General features: G+C 41.5%; 1 protein-coding gene across 3 annotated transcripts in view; it reads left to right on the top strand.

Annotated features, from left to right (window-relative positions):
* Positions 1 to 19,869, top strand: part of ALDH18A1 (aldehyde dehydrogenase 18 family member A1) — a 35,707-nt gene that overhangs the window by 2,634 nt on the left and 13,204 nt on the right. Inside the window, exons 1-9 of one of the 3 annotated variants that reach the window (XM_032191253.1) lie at positions 2,466 to 2,573; positions 6,050 to 6,173; positions 9,332 to 9,555; positions 10,956 to 11,105; positions 11,196 to 11,300; positions 14,029 to 14,187; positions 14,962 to 15,052; positions 17,488 to 17,612; positions 19,331 to 19,475. In XM_032191253.1, coding sequence (XP_032047144.1) covers positions 6,080 to 6,173; positions 9,332 to 9,555; positions 10,956 to 11,105; positions 11,196 to 11,300; positions 14,029 to 14,187; positions 14,962 to 15,052; positions 17,488 to 17,612; positions 19,331 to 19,475 — 1,093 coding nt within the window. In that variant the 5' untranslated portion in view covers positions 2,466 to 2,573; positions 6,050 to 6,079. Of the gene's footprint in view, positions 1 to 2,465; positions 2,574 to 6,049; positions 6,174 to 9,331; positions 9,556 to 10,955; positions 11,106 to 11,195; positions 11,301 to 14,028; positions 14,188 to 14,961; positions 15,053 to 17,487; positions 17,613 to 19,330; positions 19,476 to 19,869 lie in introns of those variants that run through there. The other 2 variants (XM_032191255.1, XM_032191254.1) reach the window with 2 other exon arrangements.

Below are 19,869 nucleotides of genomic sequence, written 5' to 3' on the forward strand. Positions count from 1 at the left end.
CTGCATCTAAAGCTTCTATAATACGTGGTGGAGGAGCTGATAGGGTACTAAATGTAGATATCAGTCTTTGTCCGGGAATATTGAACAAGACTGTAGACTTCAGTTTACATTTTTCAAATTTCTTTTCTTTCTATCCTTCTGTTTCTCTGGCTACATTTACTCGTGAATATGAATGTGTGTCCAGGTACTGAATTTTCATCTTGTCATTCAGGACACTAGTGTCAGTATATTAGCCAGAGCTATAATAAAATCTTTATTCCGTCTCCATTGCTTTCCTGAACGACTTTTGATGCTTGTACAGCTTTGATTTGATGATTTGATGGCTGTAGGGAAACTGATACAGGACTGAGATTTTAGCTCTGTTGTCTTTATCTTTAACAGCAGGTGGAATCTGATGTTTCACTGTTTGGTTTTGAGAACAGGTTTTAGAGGAAAGTAGCCAGATTTGATCCAGGCAAGAGTAGAGTGGTGATCCTAAGAGGAGGGAAATAAATGAAAGATGCTAACTGACCCTGTCTCTAGGTTTCATAGTGATGACCAGCACTTGAATAAATTTACCTGTGTCCTCATGTAGTAATCTGGATTAAAACACCTATTCTTTCTTGGTTTTGCTTGTTTTTGTTCAATTAGAGAAAAATGCAAACCTTTTGTTTAGAGATATACCTACCTATAATTGTAGCAATTGTACCTAGGACTGAAGGTGGACTGTAGCATGCTGGCCTACGCATACTGTTACTGCCACCAGGATGGTTCTTTGGCCTTTTTTTTGAAGATGAGGCTCTGCTTGAGATTTCTCAGTGTTCACTACCCTTAACTATCTGAAACCAGTTTTTCATTGCTGACTTCCTTATGTGTTTGTTGTACACTGAAGTAAATTACTGCTCATCAGGCAGGAAATCTAGGATTCTTTGCTGTTAACAAGCATCCTTCTGTAAAAGCACTCAGTTTTGTTTGGTAAAGGAAAGGTTTTTGTTTATTTTCTCATACCGATTCTTCCTTTATTTCAGTGTGTGAAGAGCAAAAGCAGCTCTTCAGTAGCTGAAGGTGTTGCGGGGAACCTTTTGCTTTTTATTTAGAAGCATGGTTCAAAGGAGTTGCATGTGCTAAAAAGTGGACAGATCAATCTAAAATAAGGGCATTCCTGTTTCTTGTTATGTGTTTAAAAATAAAATTGAAGGCTTAGCAGCTTTTTTTTTTTTTTTTTTTTTCCTATGTTATGCTATTGACCTCATTAATTGCCGTTCTGCCTCTTCACTTGTGTCTGAATCACCATCATTCTGGTGCTGTCTGTATTCTACATTTGTACACATCAGGATTCTTTACCTTTGCTAATAACTGTAGCGGGGAGAAGGTGAAGCAGGGCATATGTGTGCTATGATGAAACCAAATTCCACTTCCAGCAATGTGGAAATCTTCAGATAGCCTTCTAACAAAGTGGTGTCCATATATTTATTTTGGGGTTGAGGGGGGGCAGTTTCTTTTCCTTTCTGTAGAGACAGTGGAATCTTAATCTCAACCAATTGTGAGTTTGGTCTTCTATAAATTCTTGTGACATAGAGGTTGTTGTGAGCTTCCCTATCCCTCTAATATTGTTCAGGGTTTGAAATTTTCTCCATGGATGTAAGACTTTCAGGTGAGTTTCTTTCCTGATTCTAGAGGACGATGTGTTGAGAATTTAAACAGACAAACAAACAACAAAATACAAAAACAGGGAAACTCCCACCACTTACTGTCTTGTAATGACATGAGAATTGGTGCTGGTGGAATTTGTTTATTGCAGTAGGAAAATAGGAATATGACGGTGGTAAAATAAATGCAGACAGGAGGCAAGTATAACCAGTATCTGAGTTGAACTGAAGAACTGCTGTGAATTTTGTAATGCCTTTCAAGATGAGAAACTGTAGCATTTATGTTTTTTGCGAAATGTGGCGACAAGTGCTTTCTTGGTTAATTCAGAAATGAATGCAAATAGGGCGTGGGAGGTAAATGAAGAGCAAAGCCAACACTCTAGCCCTAGTGAAGAGGTTTGGGACTCAGTGGAGAAAACATAGGAGGTAGGGGCTGATGGAGGTGAATCCACTCTCAAACGTTTGGCTACATAGACACTTTCATCTCCTGTCTGCATCAGAGTGCAAACATCTGAGAACAGGGAGAATTGAGGTCAAGGGAAGCTGGATGGGGAGTTGCCTGGGCGGCCTGTGCCATGGGTAGGGCTGTCTGGACTGGTCTGGGACTAGACAGAAAACAGTTGTTAATGCTGTAACTGTAAAGCCCTGGATTTTGTGCTGCAACGTGGAGTAGAATTACATCATCTGCTGGGACAGCGGGATGGGAAGGTGTGCACTCTTGCTGGGAGGGATGAAGCCGCAGTCGCGGAGGTTACGTCAGCTGGCAGCCGGCCTTCAGCCTGTCGGTGCCGTGCTGATGTGGCTCGTGCTGCTGGGGATTGGCTGCGCTAGGCCGGCCGCCTCTGCCTTCCGCGGCCTGCACGGAGCTCGGTCTTGTCTGCTTCCTGGCACCCTGCGGCTGCTGCTTCTCTTGGGCAGTGTCACGGCTTCAGCAGCAGGGGACAGGTATGGTGATCCAGGTGGATCTAAGTGTTCAGACAAGGGCTGGCACCTGTAGGTGTCACTGATAACTGTGCAGCAAGTAATTTGCCTGCTGTTGTGTTTTGCTAAGCTAAAATCCTGCCTGTGCTTGAGCAGGATCTGCTGCTTGCCTGTAGTGTGGATTGCTCCATTCCTCAGCTTGCCCTCTCTGCAGGCAGGCTGCTGGAGGTTCTAGTGCCATCTCCAGTGCTGTTGCCATACAATGCTGTCTGTGTTGCTTAGCCTGTTTATATACGAGATTGAACAAAAGGGAGCAGTACTGAAATTGTGTGGACATTAGCTTCTGCAGTACTTCAGGCTGAAAGTATTAGAGCAGATTTTACTGGTCATGACAGGTTTTTATTCAGCTGTACGTGGCAATGGCTACAGACTGTCGTGACCACACTGTCCAGCTGGAATGGATTCTTGGTAGAAAAGAATTGCATGATATATGTTCTCTCTGTGTATTAACTTCTATAAACTCTGTGTATAAATTTTATGTGTGTAAAGTTCTGGTCAGAGCTATTTGTGAACTGTTCTAAAGACACTGTATTTGAAGCTTTTCTTTATTTTAGTTCATTCTCCTGAAATGGCTTCCCTCTGGGAAGGTTTCTTGTTTTTGAGATAGACTAAGAGATGCAGATTTTTTTTTTTCTTACAAAAGTTTTAGTTTGTAAATTAACAGAGTTGTTTACATAACAAAAAGTCACAAATGTTACAGAGGACTTTTTCTTGTGTTATGGTAGAGAATTGCTTCATTAAAATCGTGTGTTTTTTCCTGGGAACTTGATTTACCTCTGCTTTGTTGCTTAAATGTAGTACGGGATAACTCTTTCTATAGGACTTTTTTTTTTTTCATATGTGGAATGTCCTGAACACTTAATTGAGATATGGGTCTTTATATATAAAAGTGTGAAAAGTTTATTTAAACTTATTTTATCTACTTGCATTAAATGGGTGTGGACATCCCATGGGCTTTTAGCTAACAAACTGAAAAAAAAAAAAATCCAGTGTCATAGATTGTTGTTGTTAAAAGCACCAATTCTAGGATTTGAGACCTTCATTCCACTTCAGACTTCCTGGGAAGGTGACTTAAGTCTCTTTACACTGATCTGGAACAGAATCCAAGTGTGTTGGGGTACTTAATAGCTCCTTAGAAATTACTAATTTCATAAAAACTAGCCAATAGTAATGCTATCTATGAGAGATGATATAAGGATAACTTTTATTGGCTTGAAGGTACGATGAGAGTGGTATTTTTAAAAGACTGTTTTGGAGACTAGTTTGGTGAGATTAGGTTTTCTTAGCAATGACAAAAAGATTTAAAGTTGATGCTAGAGTTTTGTACCTAAACAATGCATTTTGCATTTCTTTTTATTGGACCCCCCCCTACCCTCTAAGGCAGAATTTTTGAGGTTGTGGTGTGGGATGTTTTGTTGTTGTTTTCTGTTGGTGGTGGTTTTATTTTTAATTTTTAGCTTTTTGTTGTTGTTTCTTACTGTATTCAGTAAAACAATCCTGGTATGGAAATACTGTAAATGATGTCGGAATGGAAAGTGAGCATTGAAATAAATTCTAAATCCCTGACTCAGTGTGGGGAGAGAAAGGAGTAGTTCTGCAACCTGAGGGAACTGGGGGTGTTTAGTCTGGAGAAAAGGAGGCTAAGGGGAGACCCTCCTACCCTGAAAGGAGGTTGTAGAGAGGTGAGTGTTGGTCTCTTTTCTCAGCTGACAAATGATAGGACACAGAAAATGGCCTCAAGTTGTGCTGGGAAGGTTTAGGACAGATATTGGTACGAATCTCTTCACAGAAGGGGTGGTTGGGCATTGGAACAGGCTGCCCAGGGAGGTGCTGGAGTGGCCATCCCCAGAGGTGTTTCAGAGACGTCTAGTGGTGCTTTGGGACGTGGTTTAGTGGCGGATAAAAGAGCTGCCCTTTGCCAGTCCATGTTTTCAGGAGCTGTTGGACAATGAGCATCCCCTAGAGGTGAAATGAAGAGCCTACTGGGAAGACAATGGCTGACACTGGATGGATGGCAGGGTGAACTTCCAGGTAGGACGGTCAGACAGATATTTGGACAGTAGAAATTGTACCTCCCAGAGGCACATGCCTGAAATAACTGGTAAGTGACAGAGGATCTCTGGAGGGTTCAAGCAGGGAATGTCTGGTCAGTACCCTTTACCACCTCCTTTAAATTTGCCCTGTTATGAGAAGGAATCTTTGACTACTTGCTCAGCTCTGTCATCTGCTCTGTGTCCTTTGTCTGCCTCATCCTTCCAGTGGTCAAGGCTGCTGTTTCAGGTGAAATACAGAACTGGAGAGGTGTAATAGGTTAATGTAGTTACAATGCCATGCTATCTGATCTTTACTAGCCAAAAAAAAGAATCATTACCTGCTGGTGCATGCCTTGTCTTATGTAGAGGTGTATACTTTGGTAAGGATTGTAATGAAGCATAGTAACGATAAACTGATGCAGGGTAATTAAGCAACTTCAAGTGTTCATAATGTTTGCTTATGTGTAGGCCAGAACTGCCAGGCACTGTATTTGTCAAGGTAAGTATATCAGAAAACTGCTGTTACAGTTGCTATGAGGTCTTTTTGTTTTCTATTCAATACCCTCCCCCTACCACAGCTTGTGCAATGTTGTTTGCCCTGTCTGGTCCAGTGGTGTGGAGGGATGGATTGAAAGCAAGTGAAGGAAGCAAAATTTTATAAAAGGGGAAGGAGAAGTGTCATGGCTAAGGCACAATCCAGGAGAACTGGATTCATATTCATTACCTTTGTTTTCTTTGTGATACTAGGTGCATTACTTCAACTTAGACCTGTAATAGGAAACTGCTTATTGTGTATCCCTCAGTTACTGGGTACTTGCTCCAGTGGCTTTAGTGTTAAGAGTATCCTGAGAACTTAAAAGTTCAGTCAAGGGAAACTAATGCCAAATACCTTGCAAATCAGTGTCCTTACTTGTAGTCAGGGTTAATATCTTGCCATTTGGTAGTGATCAGTGAAAAATGAACCAGCATATCTTCTACACTGAATAGGGCTGTGATTCATGAGAATTATATGCTCTGAGTAGATGCTCTGTAGTGAGGTGTACAGATGATCCAACTTGTGTCCAGTTTTTTTCCTCCAGGCTTCATGGACAAAGTTACAACGTTTTTTCCATTGTAGGTACATTCACTAATAGTCTATTCCCTTCTTGGGGAACTCTGTTTTGTTCTTCATCTTTAATAATAATCTTCTGCCAGCAGGTATGGAACAGGAGCATTCAGATCTTCTAAGTCACAGTATGAGACTGAGGAGAATGGGCTGTCTCTTGCACAGGGAAATTGCATTAAGACTGTACAGGACAAGGAAGAGTTCTGGGGGGGGGGGTTGGTTGGGGAGGAGAGAAATACAGATGGAAATTCACTGATATTTAACCAGTTTCCTTCCCCCCCACCCTTCCTTTTAACTTGCAGATATCCTTGATTTGCAGAAGGCATCTCAAAATGTTGTGTCGAGCTGCTCTGAGCCCTCTTGTCCGTTCCCCTGGATGGTGCTTTGTGTTGCCGCCGCATGCCATCGCAGCCATTTCCCGTTTCTGTATGTATGAGAGAAAGCACACGTTTCTAATAATGTTAGTCAGTATGTGTCTGGGCGTGTCTATGCTTTTTCTGTGTTGGAAGTTAAATCACCTCATTAACATAATTCAAAACTTACAACCTCTGGAGTGAGCTGCAATTGAAGCTGTACTCTCTTACTGTTACTTTCTTCCTTAACTGAGTATTATGGAGCTGGGTGTCTTCAGAGGTTGTATTTCTCATTCCGACATATTTCAAGTAAATAATCCCATTGTAAAAGCATTTATTTTATTTTAAAATATAAGGATATTTTAAAATAACCTGATCTGTTCATAGAAAACATGGTCTGATGATACCTGCTCCCTATCCACATTTTCAGTCCGCAGATGTCTTGAATAAGGCAAGTATTGCAAGGTGTAAAGCTAAAATTTCTTTGGATTAGGTAAAAGTAGAAACATGCAAGGAAACTTGCAGGAAGCCTGAGTATAAATACATAGGTGCCCTGTAGATAGTGGTTAAGAATACGACATGTTTATTGTTGTTCCCTGTTCTGTTATGAAAATCTGACTTGAGAGGGCCATTCTCTATTTCAGACCCCTAATCAACTAGAGTGAAGGCAGGGATAGACTGACTCTACTGGATCAAGACAGTATCTGGAAAATTATGGAATAAAAATGTTAACTGTTTGTTACCAATGCATGCAAGATTTTCATTTCTCATTAGGTTAAACAGTTCTCTTTTGTGCATATTCATATGGATTATTAAATCATTAAAAATCTTTTTTTTTTCTTTCTTCGAGATATAGCTCTGTTGACTTCCGCATTTGTAGCATCTCTAAATATAACACATTTTCCAAAATCAGTAAACTAGTCATAGTTAATGTTGTGAAAACTATTCCTTAGCATTGACAATAGTCAGTATTCAGTATTGGAGCAACTCTAGTTACTTCATCAGTTGCATTCCAAGGCTGAAGTGAGAATTTATTACAGGTTTCCCTTGTTCTCCAATATTTCTGTTGTGATCCTGTTCAGCTTGTGTGTATTTTGAAATTCTGCATCTTTACTCCTGGGAAACAAGCCTCATGCAGGTCACAAAAAAGGATCTGCAGTGCCACATACTTAAGTCTTGCTTGTTTTCCCTTTTTTAAGGAATTGAAATGGTTGATAAGGTACTGGATGTGAAAAAAATGAATGCTTAGGAACTGCTTAGTCCAAAATGTTGTCAGGATGGCTATATCAACTTCGCCCTAATTGAATATGAAACAAATCAGTGGATTTACATCATCAGAAATGTTTTGCATATACATGTATAACATTAGAGCTGATTTCACTTCTCACTGTAGTGCAAAATAAATTTTAAAAGCGTGTTTGCACAGTGATAGAGCCAGGTTAGCAATTAGGACTTAATGAAAGATGAATGAAATCTGCTCATTCCAGAACTACTGCCTTTCTCCTTGTCTCTGAAAAACGTGATTTATCTTCAAATACTGGTGATCTCCCAACAGCTGCCTTCTTTTAAGCTTCTAAACCTTGGAGCTCTTGCTGAGAAAACTGAAAACACTAAAATTGTTCTTACTTTCTGGTCATACCATGTGGGATAGACAAATACTACATAGTAATGTATAATACTGAAAGAATAGTTAAATTGAACTCTTTTACCTATTCTTCCATATACGTATATTACAGTCTTTATTCATATTCACAACTATTCCTTCATGAAAATGAGTGGCAAATGAAATTAATCTCCAAATTCTGTTTTCTGCTTCCTATAAAAATGTGGCATGTTGGCATAGCCCTCAGTTAGGATTATTTAAGCTTCTTTCTTGTGTATAATGAACAAAATAGGTTTATTATGTAAAACATTGTTAAATGCCAGGCTTCTCTTTTCTGTAGCACTGTGTTATATCTGTCTTAACTCCAGCAGAAGTAACAATATAAAAAAATTTATATTGCTTAGGACGGAATGTGTGCCATCTTTTGACTATGATGCACTTTTGGCTATTTATGCTATACTCTGGGTCCACGTTTTTTTTTTTTTTTTTTTTTTTTTTTTGTTTGTTTTTTTTTTTTTTTTTTTTTTTTTTTTGTAACAATGTCAGATTTTTTTTTTTTCTTTTACTGTAGCAATATTTGAGACTGCCTAACAGTTGAACTGGTTTAATGTAATTTCTGAATAATAATGTGCAAAAAATAGGTGGAGAATAAGGCAATGTCATAAAAAATATTTTTAAAGTAATGTTGCTTATCATACTCCTCCTTATGCCTTTACACACACTTTGCAGATAATCTTATCTGTACCACTCCCTCTTCAGAGACAGTTCACTGGCTCTGCAAAACTTTTTACAAAGTATATTGAAGTGCTTCCATTCTGCTTTCATGCCTTCAGCTTACCTTGGTATTTTGTGTGTTTGGGTCAACATCTTTGTCAATTAGAAATTATCCAGACTGTTGCTTGTGATTTGTACCTTAACAGTCACTATTCTGCCTAATGTGCTGTGCTGATGATAGTAGACTGGTTTGTCTTACAGTCCTTGGACAGCTTTTTGAAAACACAGATTTTGCTGAGAAATACTCCCTTGCACGTTGTTTTAAATGAGGTGCAAGTCTTACACTTGTTGTATCTTACCCCAGTAGTGCTATGACTGGTTCTGCTCCCTCCAATGCCTGTTTATCCTGTGGAAAGGTGACTTCTTACGTCCATCATCCCCCTTCCGCTGCCCCCAGCTGAGCAATGTGAGAAAGGGTCTGACTTACAGACTGTGAGATGTATTTCTTTTCTTTCCTAGCTTTCTGCAGTGGATGAAAACTCTCTAGTTGAATCTAATGAGGCATGGCAAAGGAGAGTGTTTTTAAAGCTACCACATTTATTGTTTTGTTGTGAGCTGTATGGGCTCTTTTACAGTGTCCTTCAGTTTGCTTTTCTAGATGCCCAGAGTCAAAGCTCTAATGTATGGGATATTGCTTTATATACCTTAGCAAAAGTTAGTGCTGCTCAGAAATTATTCATTCTCACTTTATTTCAGTGACCTCAAAGCTGGCTTCTCATTCCCAGTCACTGAGAAGTGTGTATTGTGGGCTATAGCCTTGGAAAAAGAGGAAGTGTTACATGACTTAAGGGACTCGGAAGTCTGAATGAAATGCTTAAAAACTGTTTTTTTTCTTCTTCTTTCTTTAACTGCAGATATCCTTCGCCATAATCAAAGATTAAGGAATGAATCCATCCGTTATTGGAGCAATATCCCATTTATCACCATGCCACTCAGCCGTGCACATGGCAAATCATTTGCACACCGCAGTGAGCTGAAGCATGCAAAGCGGATTGTAGTGAAGCTGGGTAGTGCTGTCGTGACTCGAGGAGATGAGTGTGGCTTGGCCCTTGGGAGGCTGGCATCTATAGTGGAGCAGGTAATTTTGTAACTGAAATGGAATGGTTTTAACTTGAGACACCTGGAGACTGTTGAATGGCAGAGAAGATTGTAGGAAAAAAATAATCATAAAACGGTTACAACTTTTTAAAGAAACGTATTGGCCTTTCTCTTTTTCATCCCCTTGTGCTGTGGTAGTGTACACCTTGTAACTCAGTAAATAAACAAGTATGGTGGGTTGACTCCCGCAAGCTGACTGACATCCAGGTAGTCCTGGCACAATGGCTGCTTGGAAAGTCATCTTCTTACCTCCCTCACCGTCTGCTCTTTCATCTTTTGTTACCCTACTTTTATTTATGAGGATGATGTTATATTGTATGGAATATCCCTTTGGCAGGTTCACGTCAATGTGCCAGCTGTGTCTCATCTGAATTTCTTGCCCACCCTAGCCTATTTGCTGGCATGAGGCAGAGTAGGGAAAAAGAAAGCTTTGATGCTCTGGAAGCACTATTCAGCAATAGCCAAAACATCGGTGTGTTATCAACACTGTTTTAGTCCCCAAATCCAAAACAGTTTCATGTGGGCTTCTGTGAAGGAAGTTAACTCTGTCTCAGCCAGACTCAGCACAGAAGGAGATACTCTGACAGTGAGCTGTTTTTTTTTTTTTTTTTAATGCAACAGATAAGACATGACTCAGGCACTGGTTGAATCTTGTGGGAATATGGCACTGAAGTATATGAATTCTGTAGAAAGAATAAAAACTTCTTGATTACTTGAGCATTTGCAGACTTCTTCCAGTAAAAATCTTGAAACTTCATTACTTGTAGGAAAAGCTGATGGGATCAACAAACAGATTGGTCCTGCAAAATGAAATGAAGATTTTGGGGGGATTGGATATGTCTTCTATGGGAAGTGAGGTTCGCATAACACATTATATTCTTGTAAGACATTTAGCTTTAGGACTATGAAAGTAACTTGGCCAGATACGTGTTTGGATGAAGCAGTAAAAAGCTGTACTGTCAGAGTTAGCTCTACAGTAAAATAAAAGCTCTTGGAATGGATGGTAGATAAGAAAGTTGGGGATATGGCTTTTCTGTACTTTATCTTTCATTATCTATGGCAATGGAGGTAGAGGGCCAAGAGTTATCGAAATGTTGCTATGTAACATGTATTGTGAAGGTTCAAGCATGATTGTCATAAAAACTGGTAGTGTGAAAAGAAAGTTTAGCAGAAGCTATGGATTGCATGCAGTCTTCTACATAGTTCCTAAGCAGTTAGGAAGGTGTACAGGAGGGTGGTTGTCTTGCTTTGTGCATCCATGAATAAGCAGAATATTTTTGTCAGCAGGAATTGGTGAGCATGTAATAGCTGTAGTACCCAGAACTGTCAGGCTAGCAATGGTCTTACTCTACATCATAATTTTGTTCTATGTACTTACAGGTGTCAATGCTGCAGAATCAGGGCCGAGAGATGATGATTGTTACCAGTGGTGCTGTAGCTTTTGGAAAGCAGCGGTTGCGTCATGAGATTTTGCTTTCTCAGAGTGTGAGGCAAGCACTTCATTCAGGCCAGAGTCAGCTAAAAGATATGGTGAGTGGTTGGTGGCAGTCCCACTTTTCCTTGAGTGTTGGGTAGAACATATTCAAGTCACTGTCTAACAGATATTCTTTATCTTTGTAGGCTATTCCAGTCTTAGAGGCCCGAGCCTGTGCAGCAGCTGGCCAGAGTGGACTAATGGCTCTGTATGAAGCCATGTTTACACAGTACAGCATCTGTGCAGCTCAAGTAAGGGATTCCTTCTTTCCTAGGCTGACTTGCTACTTCACTTAGTGATAGCGTTGTTAGCCGGCATGGGTTCATGAGAGGAAAGTCCTGTTCATCTAACATAATCATAGAATGGTTTGGTTTGGAAGGGACCTTAAAGATCAACTAATTCCAATCCTCTGCCATGGGCAGGGCCACCCTCCACTAGGTCAGGTTGCCCAAAGCCCCATCTAACCTGGCCTTAAACACTTCCAGGGATGGGGCGTCCACAGCCTCTCTTGGCAGCCTATGCTGGTGCCTCAACACCCTCATAATAAAGAACTTCTTCCTTTTATCTAAATCTACACTCTTTTAGTTTAAAGCTGTACCGCTTGTGCTATCACTACACTCCCTGACAAGAGTCCCTTCCCAGCTTTCCTGTAGCACCCTTTAAGTAACAGTCTGTAAAGTCTTCCTGGAGCCTTCTCTTCTCCTGGCTGAACAACCCTAACTCCTTCAGCCAGCCTTCATAGGAGAGGTGCTCCAGCTCCTTCTTGATCAACCTTGTGGCTCTCCTCTGGACTTGCCCTGATAGGTCCATGTCCTTCTTGTGCTGGGGTCACCAGAGCTCAACACAATACTCTAGGTGAGGTCTCACAAGAGCAGAGCAGAGGGGAAGAATCACCTGCTTTCACCTGCTGGCCACACTTCTTTTGATGCAGCCCAGGATATGCCTGGCTTTCTGGGCTGTAAGTGCACATTGCTGGCTCATGTTGAGCTTCTTGTCAACAATCACCCCAAAGCACTTCTCCTCAGGGCTGTTTTCATTCCATTCTCTGCCCGGCCTGTATTTGTGCTTGGGATTGCCCCAGTCCAGATGCAAAACCTTGCACTTGGCCGTGTTGAACCTCATGAGGTTTGCACAGGCCCACCTCTCAAGCCTGTCAAGGTCCCTCTGGATGGCATCCTTTCCCTCCAGTGTGTCAACTGTACCACACAGCTTGGTGTCATCAGCAAATTTGCTGAGGGTGCACTCAATCCCACTGTCTGTGTCACAAAGACATTAAACGGTGCCAGTCCCAGTACTGACCCTGAGGAACACCAGGCATTACCGATTTCCACCTGGACATTGGGCCGTTGACCGCAACTCTTTGAGTGTGACCATCCGGCCAATTCCTTACCCACCAAGTGGTCCATCCGTCAAATAAACGTGTTTTCCAATTCAGAGTCACGGATGTCATGGAGAACAGTGTCAAATGCCAAACGCTTTGCACAAGTCCAAGTAAAAGATATCATTTGCTCTTCCCCTATCCAACAACGCTGTAACCACATCAAAGAAGGCCACCAGATGTGTCAGACAATAATTTTCTTTTATGACAAGGTTACTCGCCTAGCTGACCAAGGGCCAGTTCTGGATTTCAGCAGAGCTTATGATACTGTTTCTTATAGTATCCTTCTGGACAAAATGTCCAGCATACAGCTAGATAAATACAGTGGGTGAGCAATTGGCTGACAGTTTGGGCTCAAAGGATTACAGTAAATTGGGCTACATCAGGCTGATGACCAGTCAGTAGTGGGGTTCCACAGAGCTCCATTTCAGGGCCAGTTCTCCCTTTTTTTTTTTTTTTTTAATTATCTGGATGCAGGACTCAAATGCATATTTAGTAAGTTTGCAAATGGCATTAAGTTGGGAGGAGCTGTCGTTGGATTGTCGTAGGAGTTGGATTCAATGATACTCATGGGTCCCTTCCAGCTCAGGATATTCTGTGGTTTGCTTTTTTCTCCGTGTTTAAATGCTACAGTCTTTACTGGGATGATACAGGAAGTCGGGAAGCACTCCATAGTTCTGGAATGGCAGAAAGCTGTGATGGGGAGGTTCAAACTGGAAAAATGTCTTTACCATGAGGGTGGTCAATCACTGAAACAGGGTGCCTGGCAAAGTGGTTGATGTCCCATGCCTGTCAATGCCCTTAATAAGATGCTTTAGCTTTTGTGTAGCCCTGAAATGGTGAGAACTTGATGATCAGTTGGACTCGATGATCTTTGAAGGTCCCTTCAAACTGAATTATTCTGTTCTTTCTCAGTAGTCTTTACTTACCTTAAATACACTGAGAACACAGCATCACATCAACTGTAAGGCCCTATTTGTTTAGATACTTAATGAATTTAAGAGCCTAGTATAAAGTCTCACTTGCAGGAATTCCTCCCCATAATACAGTGTAACTGATACCACTAAAATGTTTACAGTATAGCTAAAATTACCATAGACTGCACTGGATTATAATCTTGGTCAAGTCTATAGACAGCTATCATTCCTTTGATTTAAGAGATAATTTCATTTCTACCAAAAAGTCAGTGCACACATTGATTCCAAATGTTGTAACATCTGCATAATGGAATTATTTACCTAGTTCTCAAACGTCCAGTGGCAAAGTAAAAAATAAAAATGGCTTTTAATGATTATCATCGACATCTGTGTTCTGCCTATGTTTTAATTTTATTTTTTATTTTTTTCCAAGCTGATTCCTGAAGCCTCTGATCTGTTTGCTTGAAAAAGGCCATTATAGGCTCCAGTAGAAGTTGTCATGCAAATCTGAAAATGTTGTGGAAAGAATATTTCTCATTTGCATTCTCAATCTTTTAAAATTGGCTTATGGTTTCTTGGTGACCCAAAGGGCTTGAATGGTCCATTACATTACTATGTATGTTTATATTTTTCTCAGGATAAGTGATAGGCTAAGTATATATTAAGTCTTTCTCCTCCTTTTAGATTTTAGTCACCAACCTGGATTTCCATGACGAACAGAAGCGTCGGAACTTAAATGGAACTTTACATGAACTTTTAAGAATGAATATTGTCCCTATAATTAATACTAATGATGCTGTTGTTCCACCTCCAGAGCCGAACAGTGATCTGCAGGGGGTAAATGTGGGTAAAGTATTGCAAGGGGGTGGATTCTGCTTGTAGATTGTACGGCACTAATTTGTAGTTTACTAACACTGTAATTGGGGACCTCTGGAGCCTGCAGCAGGGAAACAAACACACGCAATTAGTAATGTGGACAGAGGGACCAGAAAACTCTGCTGACCTGTCTGTCTGCTTCTAGCATGATACATTGTTGTGGGTTAGAAGAAGGCCAGATATTACCTGTTCTGCCAAAAGCAAGTATGCCTGGTTTGGTTTTCACAGAATATTTGAGGTTGAAAGGAACTTCTGCAGATCATCATGTTTCAGAGCACTGGAACAGGCTGGCCAGGGTGGTTGCAGAATCTCCTTCTCTGGAGATATTCAAGGCCCATCTGGACGCCTCTCTGGGCAACCTGCTCTAGGGAACCTTCTTTGGCAGGGGGATTGTACCCAATGATCTCCTGAGGTCCCTTCCAACTCGTACAGTTCTGTGATTCTGTGAACACCTGTGCTTATAGCATGGTCAGTTAGTACCTCTTGTTCTTTAATTGGGCACCCAAGGTGGAGAATGTGGGTACTGCTCTGACTGCCTGTTGTTTTGATACCGTTTGACTGTTTTCCAAAAGACTACTTACTTTCATGAAAAAATCATCTTCTAAGAGTTTTTAGTGAGTAGAACCAAAGCAGTTCATAAGGATTTGGTAGTGCTGAGGTAGCTTGCTTTTGTATGTTTTAGCCAGATTTCCCAGTTCTTCCCACTATTCAGTATTCTTGACCTGTGTGTATTCATTGCAGGTGATTAGTGTGAAGGATAATGACAGTCTGGCAGCACGACTGGCTGTTGAAATGAAGACTGATCTCCTGATTGTTCTCTCAGATGTAGAAGGTTTGTGAGACATTTCTTTATCACCCAGCAGAAAAACATGTCCTCTGCTTTTGTTCCTCTGGCACTCGCTAGGACTAATGCAACTACTCAGAGCTTCAGTTAGTTCATTCAACCACCCAGCTTTTAGGCTGTAGGGTGTGCCTGGGACTATTCTCTGAAATGACGGGTAATAGCCAGCATGCCTGAGGGAGGTGTGCCCCATGAACTGCTCTGCCTGGTGGCCAAGCTTCAGGAGGAGCTAGGGAGACTGAGAAGCAAATGGGAGCCAAAGAAGGTCATAGATCAATGGATCTATGCTCTCCCTCTCTGGAACACACATACCAATTTAGAAAAACCACTGCTGATGTGGGTCCAGTATCTGATCCACATTGGGATAAAGGCAGCAGCTAGAGGGGGACACCAAGGAGTCGAAGCAAGTTACTCCATGGAGCTATAAGAGGAGCCACTGCTTGCACAATCAGCTTCCATTACAAAACAAGTATGAGGCTCTGGGTATTGTTAGACAATGGATGTGAGAAGATGGAAGAAGGGGTTTCTGTGCAAGTTCCACCAAGGTCAGATCAACCAGCTCCTTGTAGCAAGTGCAGGATCAAGGCCAGTGTTGTGAAGAAATAGTGCCAAGTTATAGTCATAGTTGACTGCCTTCTGAAGGGAACAGAGGCTCCCATCTGCAGACCAGACCATCTTTTTAGAGAACTTTTCTACCTCCCTGGGGCTTGGATCAGGGGCATTGCTAATGAGCTTACGAGCTTAGTTCAAACTTCAGATTATTACCTACTCCTGCTCTTTCATGTGGGTACCAACAAAGTTGCAGCAAGAAGTCTGTGTTCAATCAAAATAAACTTCAGGGCCCTGGGAAGATAGCTAAAAGATTCAGAATCACAGATACTGTCTAGCATTTTGGGATATATTAAACACAGCATAGCCAGCTGGTCAAAAGAGGTGATTCTCCCACTGTATTTGGCGAAGCCTCTCCTTCAATATTGTGTGTGATTCTGGGCTCTACAATATAAAAAGAATGTTAAGATCCCTGGAAGTGTACAGAGGAGGGCAACAAAGCCGGTAAAAGGATTGGAAGGCATGCCCTGTGTGGGTGCTATGGTACTTCTGCTAGCTTCTCAGAATTGTATATGGTCATGAGTAATACTCCTGACTCTAAATACATAGTCTTTCCCTGCATATAAGCCAAACACTGTTCTACAATTGTTTGCTGCTTCTGGCAGTGGATTCTGTCTTTCAGTGATTTATGGGTACTTTACATGTCCTGGATATTGCTTTCCAGATGCCTGGAGCTTGCTAGCTTTTCTTTCTCCCAGACATGCGGCTGATACTGGTCTAGTCTTGTGAGCTGTGCTGCCATGAAGTCTGTAACCTGTTGATGTTGAAGGTGCTTTTCTAGAAAGAGGAAGGTAGTAGGTACAGTTTCACACCAGGACATAAACAAAATCGTATAGTCTTTTTATCATCTCCAGACATGTTTCCTTCAGTGGCTTCTGGACTTTGGTCCATATTGTAGGCCCTGAGAAGTAAGGAGGTTGGCTTTTCATAACCACAGTTTCTTCCAGCTGTTTCGGTTGGATTTCATGGTTGATTCTAGTTGAAATGACTGCCTCAGAAAAAAAATAACAAAAACGATAGTCCAAACAACTTATTAAAAAAACAAACAAACAGAAAACCACTCCCATTTCCTCACAACTTATTCATTTGATGCGGTATCTTGTTTATGGAAAGAAGTGTCCTTTCCTTCTCAAGCTATCAAGGAAGAGCTCAGGTACTCTTCACTTGTGCACTTTAATCTGTGACATGTTTGTTCACATAGAACTTCTGGGAAGTTTGGTGGTAGAGTTTAGGGTTTACATGTTAGGTAAACAGAAGTATCACTCAACTCAGAGCATAGTTAAATAAAATTACTATATTTATTTAAAATTAATGTGTGTGTCTATAGTCTTGCGTCCTTTCTTTGCAGAACTCAATAGTTAGCCTTTATATGTATTTCTAGGTTGCCCAGTTTATCAGTGTACAACACAGCATTCAGGAGTATCATCTGAGATTTTAGGTGAAGAGGACTATCGTTTGTTCCGTTGTGCACTCTTGTGTGTAAGCCCTGATTCTGAACCATATAAAAGCTGCAAATTCTTCCTGGTTTTCTCTCTAACCTTACTGAAATGTCAGTACTTCCCAGCTTATGTGATACTATTTGGCATGTGGATATTCTGTTGCCTCGTACTAGCTACAATTTTGGCAAAGTTACACATCTTGAGCCTGCATGGTAGTGTTTCATCCTTTCAGTTCCACAAAAGGAGGGTTCAGTGGAAGTTTTGTATCCTGTAAAGTGGAATACAGCTTTTTAGCCTCAAAGGCTTTATTTATTTTTCACTGGTGAGCTTTGGAACAGAAGATATGTAACATTAACAGTTTTTTATTATTCATTTCAGGACTCTTTGACAGCCCTCCAGGATCTGATGATGCAAAGCTCATTGACATATTCTACCCAGGAGACCAACAATCTGTGACATTTGGAACCAAATCCCGGGTGGGAATGGGAGGCATGGAAGCCAAGGTAGAAATTTAGAACACTTATTTTCTTATTGAGAGGAAAAGGCAGATGTGGAAAGGGGACTTGATAATACAAGATTGAGAGGAGTGGCTGATAGAGCAGATAATTGTGTTGCTATTCAGAGGAACCTTGACAGGCTGCAGATAGGGGCAGGCAGGAACCTTTAGAAGTTCAGTAGAGGGAAATGCCAAGCCCTACCCCTAGGGAGGAACAACTGTATTCACCAGCACTGGTGGTTGTATGTCTGTGCTCAAAAGGTCTCTGGAGTTCAATCCAGTTGGCAGCTGGTCACAAGCAGCGTTCCAGAAAGTTGCCTGGCAGAAAAGGACTTGGGGGTGTTGTGTTGGTCAACATCTTGTTGAACAGGAGCTAGCAGTATGCCCAGGAGGCCAAGATGGCCAATAACATCCTGGCTTGTATCAGAAATAGCACAGCCAGCAGTACAATGGAAGTGATGGTCCGTCTGTACTTGGCAGCGGTGAGACCACACCTTGAGTACTGTGCTTGGTGTTGGTCCCCCTCATGTGATGGTTTTACCTTGCTAGGCAGCTGAACTCCACCACAACCACTCTCTCACTCCCCCTCCTCAGAAGAGGAGGGGAAGAAGAAAAGGAAAGAAACAATTCACGGGTCGAGATAAGGATAATTTAATTAAAGGCAAAAATATTATTAATTAATTAGTTTGACTAAAAGGAAAAAAAAAAGAGAAAGGGGAAAAGGGGAAAAAAATAAAAACAACAAGCAAAGGCTGTGTGGAAGTGCAGAGGAAAGAAATTACTCTCTGCTTCCCACAAATGAGCGATGCTTGACCACGTCCTTGAAGCAGGGCCTCAACACACTTAGCTGTTGTTCTGGAGGACAGATGTTTTCACAACGAGAGCCCACCCCTCCCCTCCCCTCCCCTCTTTTTCTTTTTTCCACCTTGTATTGCTGAGTGTGACATCAGATGGTATGGAATATCCCTTTGGTTGGTGTAGGTCAGCTGCCCTGGTGATGTTCCTTGTCTTTTGGCCACCCCAGCTTGCTAGCTCTGGGAGGTGTTAGAGGGAGTCCTGATGCTGTGCCAGTATTGCTCAGCAGCAGACACGACACCGGTGTGATACCAGTGCTGTTCTAGCTACAAGTGCAGGGCACAGCATTGTATGGGCTGCTGCAGGGAAAGTTAACTCCATCCCAGCCAGACCCAGTACACATCACTAGAATAAAGATACTGAGTTTCTGGGAATACACTCAGAGAAGAGCAGCAAAGCTGGTGAAGGAACTAGAAAATGACGTGAGGAACAGCTAAGGGAACTGGGATTTAAGTCTGGAAAGAAGGCGGCAGTGGGGAGGCCACACTGACCTCTACAGCTACTGAAAGGAGGTTTTAGCAAGGTGTTGGTCTCTTTTCTAAAGTGACAAGTGATAGGGTGTGAGGGAATGGCCTCGAGTTGTGCCGGGGAGGTTTAGGTTGGATATCAGGAAGCATCTCTTCATGGAAGGGGTGGTTAGACATTAGAACATGCTGCCCAGGAAAGTGGTAGAGTCCCCATCCTTAAAAGTATTTAAGAGACAGGTGGACATAGCACTTAGGGATATGATTTAGTGGTAGCATTAGGTTGATGGTTGGACTTAAGGGTCTTTTCCAACATAAGCGATCAAAGTGGAGCAAAAATTCTTGTTGAAAATGGGATTCAGATAACAAGTGCATTTTCGGGAGCTAGCTCTGTCCTTCATTGTAGGTGAAAGCAGCTCTGTGGACCCTCCAAGGAGGCACCTCTGTAGTGATTGCAAATGGAACGCACCCAAAGATCTCGGGTCATGTCATCACAGATATTGTGGAAGGGAAGAAAGTTGGAACTTTTTTTTCAGAGGTAAAACCTGCAGGTGAGTACAGAAGTAACATGTACATTGGTAGCTGTAGAGACTTCTTGAGAGTCTAGGGTTGAAATTTGGCTAGGCCTGCCTATTCAACAAATGGGAAACTATGCTCTGCTTGACAAATTAATTTTTAATGTTGGAATAGAACATCTTGAATCCTCTGCTTGGGTTCCTCCCAGCTGATGACTTGCTGCATCAGACTTGCATTCAAAGTACTAAGTAGAATTTGTATTATTTTTAGTCTTAGAGGTTATCATCTATTATTGACGAATTCAGGGTGAAAGTGTGCATATAGACTGTACCGCTGAACTAAGATACTGTGTAGTTTTATTTTTTATCATAAGTTCTTTTTATGACTCAGTCTTTTGCTACTGTGTGTAGGAATGTTTTCCTGCCTCTG

Source organism: Aythya fuligula, chromosome 7, assembly GCF_009819795.1.
Source record: "Aythya fuligula isolate bAytFul2 chromosome 7, bAytFul2.pri, whole genome shotgun sequence".
NCBI lineage: Eukaryota > Metazoa > Chordata > Aves > Anseriformes > Anatidae > Aythya > Aythya fuligula.